General features: G+C 28.5%; 2 protein-coding genes across 2 annotated transcripts; both read right to left on the reverse strand.

Moving 5' to 3' along the window:
* Positions 1-1,055, reverse strand: Phum_PHUM247280 (triosephosphate isomerase, putative; the record flags this gene model as incomplete). The annotated part of the gene is made up of 4 exons (XM_002426257.1): positions 1-207; positions 286-504; positions 583-791; positions 947-1,055. 4 exons carry the CDS (start codon positions 1,053-1,055, stop codon positions 1-3), a joined length of 744 nt encoding a protein of 247 aa, XP_002426302.1.
* A 1,410-nt stretch (positions 1,056-2,465) lies between these two features.
* On the reverse strand, positions 2,466-4,244 carry Phum_PHUM247290 (sugar transporter, putative; the record flags this gene model as incomplete). Its single annotated transcript, XM_002426258.1, has 6 exons — positions 2,466-2,813; positions 2,897-3,109; positions 3,187-3,374; positions 3,452-3,665; positions 3,727-3,860; positions 3,932-4,244. 6 exons carry the CDS (start codon positions 4,242-4,244, stop codon positions 2,466-2,468), a joined length of 1,410 nt encoding a protein of 469 aa, XP_002426303.1.
* Positions 4,245-8,621: the final 4,377 nt, after the last annotated feature.

The raw sequence follows: 8,621 nt of genomic DNA on the forward strand, positions 1-8,621 counted from the left end.
TTACTTTCGAGCATTAACAATTTCGACAAATTCTGGTTTCAATGATGCTCCACCGACTAAAAATCCATCAATATCTTTTTCTTTTGCTAAATCTTTACAATTTGAACTTGTCACTGAGCCTCCATAAACAATTCTCAATTCTTCTGATACTTTTTCCGATACATTTTCTTTAAGCCACTTTCTCAAAGCATTGTGAACCTTTTGAGCCTTTTATAACAAAAAAAGAAAATATTTAAGTATGTGCCATTGAATAATTCATAATGTTTAAATTGAATAAAAGGTTACTTCTTCTGGTGTGGCAGTTTTTCCAGTTCCAATCGCCCAAACCGGTTCATATGCCAATACTATCTTTGACCAGTCTGAAATTTTATCTGCGATGGCTTTTGTTTGTCTAAAAACGACAGCTTCTGTTTGACCTGCTTCTCTTTCTTCTAATTTTTCACCAATGCAAGCAACAACACAAAGATTTTCTTCTAATGCATGTTTGACTTTTTCTGCCACAAGCTGTTTAAGAAAATCTTGTCGGTTATCGTTTTTGAAATGAAAATTTAAAAAAAATTATTCAATGATTTTACTACATACTTCATCGGATTCTCCGAATATGTTTCTTCTTTCAGAATGACCCAATATAACCCAATGAATATTATTATCTAAAAGTTGTGATGGACTTATTTCACCAGTAAAGGCACCTTTAGGAACCTTGTAGCAATTTTGAGCAGCAACTTCAACATTTTCAGGTAGCTTTTCTTTAGCAAAATTTAAATAAACAGCAGGAACTCCAACTACAACTTCTACAATTGTAATAATAAATTTTTAAATATTGAGCTTTTCTTTTTTGAATAAGTACATACAGATTATTCGTTTTTAACGGCGGAAAAAAAAAGTTAATTAAAAAAATCATTCAAATTTATATAGTTTTTTTTTTTTTTTAAAGAGAAAACTTTACCAGTGTTTGGATCAAGTGGTCCTTTTTTTAAAAAATTTGCTATTTCTTCAATAGAATTTTTAGTACCGTTCATTTTCCAATTTCCACCAACCCAAAATTTCCTACCCATTTTTTCTTTTGTTTTTAAATTTAATAAAATAAATATATATAAAAAAAAAAAAACTCGATTTTGATGATTCTATTTTTAAAAAAAAAAAAACTTGCAAACGACTTTCAAATAATTTTGAATGTCAAATAATCGTCACGTTATCCAAAGGTTTTGCTATGGGAAATGTGCCGCACAAAAAAGGCACGTTTCTCTTTAGTAATATTTGTCCTTGTTTATATTTATTTCGAATTAGAAAAACTTTTTGGTTATTCTTTGTTTAGTTATACTACCATTGTACTCTTTAATTATTTTATAATTAAATACAGTAACAATTACATCACGTCATAATTAAATAAATTCATTACTAATGATATTAAAGTACGTTTTATTATTATTTATTTTTTAACTTAACTCTGGCATAATAACTTTAGTAACATTGTGAAAAAATTAACCTTTCTCATCTTTTAATGCCTTTGAGAAATTTTTTTGTTTGATACAAAATTGTCTAATAAATTTTTAATTTAAAAAAAAACAACTTCATCTAACATTGTATTATTATTATTATTATTAATTTTTCTCCTTTAAAAAGGATTAAAATTTAAAATCGATTAAACCTTAATAAAATAACAATTAACTCTTTTGTTTTTGTTATAATAATACTAACTTAAATTAATTTATTATTATAAAATAACAAATGAAAGTATGCTTAATGGAGAATTAATCGAAGAAAGACAACAATTAGTGAATGTATTCGTTAATAATTTTTTTTTTTTGCCTTATAACACTCAATCGAATTCGTTCTCTAAATAAAGTAAAAGCATTGCAAAATGAATAGTTTGTTAATTGAAATCCATTATTTAGTTTTTATTTCTTTCATATCTTATTTAAAACATACCTTTGATATTGTTTTTGATTTTGTTTCAGGTTTCTATGTAAATATTTAATAATAACTGAAACGAGTATTTAAAGTAAGTGAATTTATTTATTTTTTAATATTTCAAGGTGATTGATAGGGAAAAAAAATTTTAACTATATTTTATTTATTATTAATAATATTTTTATTAAAATTATATTTTTCACTGGAATAAACACACACACATTCTACACAATCTGACATTAAAAATAGTAAATAGATTGTAATAAATAAAATAAATAGTTAAAATTTGATTATAAATATATATATATATATATATATATATATATATATATATATATATAGAAATCATTAAAGAATAATTTGTTATCGTTAATAAATTATTCGAGTCATATTTTTTTATTTAAAATTATCAATTAATAATAATAATTATTATTATTTTGTTTTTATTCAGTCTTTTTATGTATTAAAAAATATTTTACGAATATAATTAATGAATCCTATTTGAAAAAAAAAATAAATAAATTTTAAATTAAATGTTGAGATAAAAAAAAAAATTATTGATATGATATCTGTCTGAACATGGCTGAAATTTCTTCGATTGGTTTATTTTTAGTTTCTGGAAGTTTTTTCCATACGAAAAGTATGAAAAATATTAAGAAAATAGCAAATACTATGAAAACATATTCTCTTATCAATTCTTGTAAGGGTAAAAATCCTAATCCTACTAGAAAATTAGCCGTCCAATTGACAGCAACAGCAATTGATGTTGCTGCTGGTCTTGCTCCTTGATTGAATAATTCTGTCACTAAAAACCAAGGTATGGATCCAGGTCCAACTGCGAACGTAATCACGAAGAGTAGTACCAAAAGTATGCAAAGATATGACACGACAATTGATTTTTCCTAAAAAACAATAAAAATTTCCTGTAGGTCATCACTCACAAAATAAAAATTACTTATTGTTTAAAAAAAAAAAAATGTCTTACAGCAAAAGCCAAACAAATCGTTAATATTAATGCAATAAAAAACATTCCAACGAAACCGATGAGAAGAAGTGTTTTCCTTCCTGCCTTTTCCACTAGTACCAACGAGACAACCGTCATTGCCACATTACATGTACCCATAGCAATGGTTGCATATTGTGCACTTTCATCTGTCAAATTACTCATTTTGAATATTTTGGTTGAAAAAAACATGACCTTAAAAATAATTATCGATTAATAATATAGTTGTTAATCTTTTTGGGATAGTAGTAAAGGTTTACAGGCATCCTTACAGCATTGATACCCGAAAGCTGTTGACCTATCATTACAACAATGGCTATGATTAAAGGTATTCTGAGTGCTTCGTTCGTAAACATTTCTCTAAATGTCACCGTTGGTACCAATTTCATTTTTTCATGTTCAGATCTCATTTCATCCATTTCGTCATGTACTTCTGTCGAATCTCTCAGCCATAGTAGTGCTAAAAGAAAAAAAGAGACAAGAACCATGTGATATTTTTAATTAATTAAATAACAACGAAAGTTTATTAAGTATTACCCTTTTGAGCTTCTAATTCCTTTCCTTTTGTTATCAATAAATATTTTGGAGTTTCCGGACAAAACGGTAATGATATCAATTGTAATATTCCTGGAACGATTGTGAGGGCTAATAAAACGGGCCAAAGTTCTTCAGTTCCCAAAACGGATTCCGAACCCAAAATTTGTGATATTAAAATTGATATTGTTATACCTAGTTGGTACACGGTTCCCACCTTAAAAGAAAAGAAAAGTTAAAAGTATTTACTTAGGAAATTAACGCATTTTAATACTTACCGCTCCTCTCAATCTCACTGGAGATATTTCGGTTAAATACAATGGAGCCAAACCTGCATTTAAACCTGAATTGATACCGATAGCAAACCTTCCCAAAATTAACAGCTCGTATGAATTTGACGATTTGGCACATCCTTGACAAGAGAAAATTTAATTTAGATACAATGAATGTAACCGATGGTAAAGTTTACAGTCCAAGCCATACCTTGACAAACGGTTGCAATGAGGACAAATATATTGTTCAGCAACAGTCCACCCTTTCTACCAAATTTTTCGGCAACGTAACTGGTACTGCAGGCTCCTATCATACCTCCGGCGCAAAAAATAGACACAGCTATCGACCATATAATGGTGACTTGACTTTGTTCGACTATCGTATCCGTTCTATTCGATTCTAAATCGTAAATCCATTCCTCTATCAACCTTTCGGGAGCATTGACAACTCCTATATTGTAACCATGTTGAAAAGATGACCACAAAGCAGCCGCAACGATGGCAAATGCCAAACGTTTGTTCATTCCCTGTCAACGGAAATAATTAATTTTTTTTTAATTTTTCATTTCAGGTATCGTTTTATTGATTTTTCAAATCAATGAATTTTCTCGTCGTTTCCTTTTCTTGAGGGAGAATAAGAAGAAGACAAAAGGATGTCAATGGTAAGTCATAATATTACGCATTTAAAGTCAATTTTTTTTTTTTTTGGGTGACGAGCCAAAAAAAAAAAAAAAAAAAAAAAACATCACGAGTTCGCCATATTGATTGCGTTCGCGAGAAAAAATTTATAGCGTTGGCGTAATCATTTGAGTCTGAATTTTTCGAATCGAAAAAAAAAATTTTTTTTCTCACGTTGTCCTTTTCTTTAAGAAGGAATTTCAAATTCCAGAGAGAGAGAGAGAGAGGGGGGGGGAATCAAAAGATCAATTAAAATTGTAATTTAAAAAGATTAACCTAGAACTAGACTTTGATAGAGGTTAATAGTTAGGGGTAATGAAAGATCTTTAAAAAAAAATTATTATTATTATCATTTTACTGGCGGATCTCCAAGAAGAAGAAAAAAAAATAATGAGGGGAAGAGGGAGGAGGGTAGGGAGATGGGAGAGGAAGGATTTGAAATCGTCAAATATATGCATTATAAAATCTAATAAAAGAGAATAATAATTAAAAAATTTTTTCATTTAATTGGTCGTGGCATTAGACGAGCCTCCAACACGATTTTATTTATAAATTGCCAAAATTTATTATTTCGCCGACCGACTCGAATCTTTTTAAAATTATCTAACATTATTTTTTTTCTCTTGAATTATTTTTATTTTTATTTTCCTTGTATTTATTTTTAATAATAATAATAATAATATATTTCGTCTGCTCGTGAAAAGGCACGCACCGTTTCCAGCCTCGTCAATTTTCCTTTTGTTTTTTTTCGGATGATTAATTTCGAAATATTACGTGAACTTATTATTTATATGTAACGAAATTTGTTTTCGGTTGTGAGTAAAAAAAAAAAATGTCACAGTCTTCTCTCTCTCTCTTTCTCTCTTCCCCCCCTCTCTTTCTCTCTTTTCCCCCCTCTCTCTCTCTCTCTTTTTCGTTTTATTTTCATTTCCCGGTCGGTGTTCTTTTTTTTTTTTTTTTGTCATCTGATGAAAACTTACATTAAAAAAAAAATTTTCTTGTTTTTCTTTTGTTTTAATAATAATAATAATAATAATAATAATATAAATAAATCATTACCTTGACCTTTTCGAATTTCGTAAAAAAATATTTATTTTAATATTATTATTATTAATATTAATATTAATATTATTATTATTATTATTATTATTATTATTATTATTATTATTTATCGTTACGTAAGAATTCGAAAAGAGAAGTCGGAGGGGGAGAGAGAGAGAGAGAGAGAGAGAGAGAGAGAGAGAGAGAGAGAGAGAGAGAACAACAACAAACAATTAAATGGATTCGTAAAATGAATTTAAAAAAAAATTCAAAAGGTAACAAAATATCGGGCATCAGACGCCTTCCCCCCATTTTCCCCATCAAGTCTCCTCATTTTTTTTGGATAATATTTTTTTTTTAAAGGGTGTAAATGAATGAATGGGACGACGTAAATAGGGGCTCGTCATATTATTATTATTATTATTATTATTATTATTATTATTATTATTATTATTATTATTAGAAATTAATCGAGGAGTCGTTTTTAAACCCGACGAGTAGTAATCTATGAACATTGTAACGATTACGTCAGTTTGTCAATTAAAAATGGAAATTTGTAGCAAAAAAAATTTAAAAAAAAAAAAAACTTGTACGCGTATTGTTTTGTTTTTTGTTTTCTTAAATAAAGATTTAATTCAAGGCGAAATAACCAAGCGAAATGAATTAAAAGACAAAACAAAAACAAAACAAAAACATAAAAAAAAAAAAACAAAGCAAAACGTAAAACATAAAAAAAATTTTTTTTAAATAATAATTCGAATGCACTAACGAACGTCTTGTAATGTTTATTTTTGTTTTTATTTTCAAATTTAAAACTCGTTGTAATGAGAGAGAAAGAGAGAGAGAGTGAAAGAGTAATTTGAAATGTCTACGAGAGAGAGAGAGAGAAAAGTTTTAAATTATGTACATTTGATAATAATTAACTGGAATTTACGCGTTCGTGATTTTCATACGTGCGTACGTGTCACGTTTTCATTGGATTCGATTGTTTGATTGATAAAAAAAAAATAATAAATTTCCGGTTTCCGGTTGTTAATAATAAAACGCAAATGATAATGGGAAGACATTTTTATTTAACGGGTACGAAATAATAATAATGATAATGATAATAATGATAAAACGAAAGAAAGTATGCGCGCGGGGTGTTATAAGTGACGTTACCTTTATCATGGAGAAATTTTTCCTTTCCGTCGATTTGCTGTCGTTGTTTTCCATATCGGCGAGTTTTTTATTGTTTATTGTATCGTCGATTAATCGTTCGATCGATCTATCGATCGATCGATTTTTCCCTCTCGTTACGTTTGTTTACGTTTACGGTTCTTATTTCTTCTCATTCACCGACTCACAAAATTTAAATTTTTTTCATTTTCTCTTTATAAAAAACACCACTATGTGAAAAATTTATAACACGCTTTCGAAACGTAACAGAAACGGAAAAATAAAAGAGAGAGATAGAGAGAGAGAGGGGGGGTGAGAGAGAGAGAGCGAAAGAAAGAGGTAAAAAGAAAAAGAAAAAGAAAAAAACGAAACGGTTTAAAATAATAATAATTTTTTCGTCGACGACGACGCACTCGACACGACTTGAAACGAACACTAAATACGTTTCAACCAATGAAATAATAATAATAATAATAATAATAATAATGATGATGATGATAATGATAGTAATAGTAATAATAAATCGAGTTTTAACGGTTGCGCTTTGATTATTATTATTATTATTATTATTATTTCGTTTGTCGTATGGTAAACATGTAATCAAGTTTTTTTTTTTTTTTAGTTTTTAACGGATGACTCGGTGATGTAAAAAAAAAAAAAATCTTTTACCTGGCGTAAAGGCACCACATCCAGGTGCCTACGCCCACTTTGATTCAAGCGTGTGTGCGTGTGTGCGTGTATGCGTGCGTGTGCGTATATACGATCACGTTTCAAGTTTTTTATTAAAATCTTTGGAAGTTGGGGGCGAAATTGTCGAATGTAAATTTCGTCGTCTGTTTTTTTTAAAAAAAATTTTCACGGGTCCCCATCATCATCACTATCATCATCATCATCATTATCATCGTCGTCATCATCATCATCGTCATCATCATTATCACCACCCTCGTCGTTTAAAAAATAATTAAAATTTTGTTTTTTTTGGGGGGTTTTTGAAATGTTGTATGCCGTTAAGAAAATGGTGGAAAAAAATATTCATATTTCACGACAAATCGTTTATTATTATTATTATTAAAAAGAAATAATAATAATAATAATGATGAGAAGGAGGAGAAGGAGAAGGAGAATAAATAAAAATTTATTATTATTGTTTAAATTTTTAGTCGTTTTTTTTTTTTATTGAAGCGTCTTTAAAAAAAATTGGTGAATTGTTGACATTTACGAAACGACGATGTCAATACACTCATTAAATATTCTAATTTTTATTTTTTTTTCGTCAAACGTGGCAGGAGAACGTGGCGGTCGAGGGAGAATTTTTTTTGCAAGAGAAAATTTTGAGTTAATAAAATAGATATTTAATAAATTGAGTTAAATAATAAAAATGAGAATTAAAAAAATAATATATAATCAGGAAGAGATAGAGAAAAACTGAGAGAGAGAGAGAGAGAGAGACAGACAGACAGACAGACAGAGAGAGAGAGACAAACAGACAGAGAGAGAGAGACAAACAGACAGACAGACAGAGAGAGAGAGAGAGAAACAGTCGAATATGTTTTTATTATAAAATTAAAATGCATATTTTTTTTTTTTTTTTTTCGGTTGTTGTTGTCGATGATGATGACGACGAGAATGATGATGTTGATGATGATAATGATGTTGGTGGTGATGATGATGATGATGATGATGGCGGCCCGTGTGGTTTTTTTTTTTTCGAATGGGACACGTTGTAATGAATGGAAATTTAATTTCGTAATTTTTTTTTTTTTTTTATCGTACACTTTATAATCCGTTAATTAATCTAACGAATTTATATTTCGAAACATAAATTTTTATTCGTTGTGAAGGGATAACGGAGATGAATAATCAACGGAATCACGGATGAAAACTTCAGGTAAAACTTTTGAGTTTCGATTAAATAAAAAAAAAACTAAAACTAAAACAACAACAAAACACGCAGGTAAATGTTTGGGTTTGAGTTTTTTTTTTTTTTTTTCGGTTTATGATTCTTCTCTTGGGTTATTAGATAT

This window comes from Pediculus humanus, genomic scaffold, assembly GCF_000006295.1.
Source record: "Pediculus humanus corporis 1103172107616 genomic scaffold, whole genome shotgun sequence".
Classification (NCBI taxonomy): Eukaryota; Metazoa; Arthropoda; class Insecta; order Psocodea; family Pediculidae; genus Pediculus; species Pediculus humanus.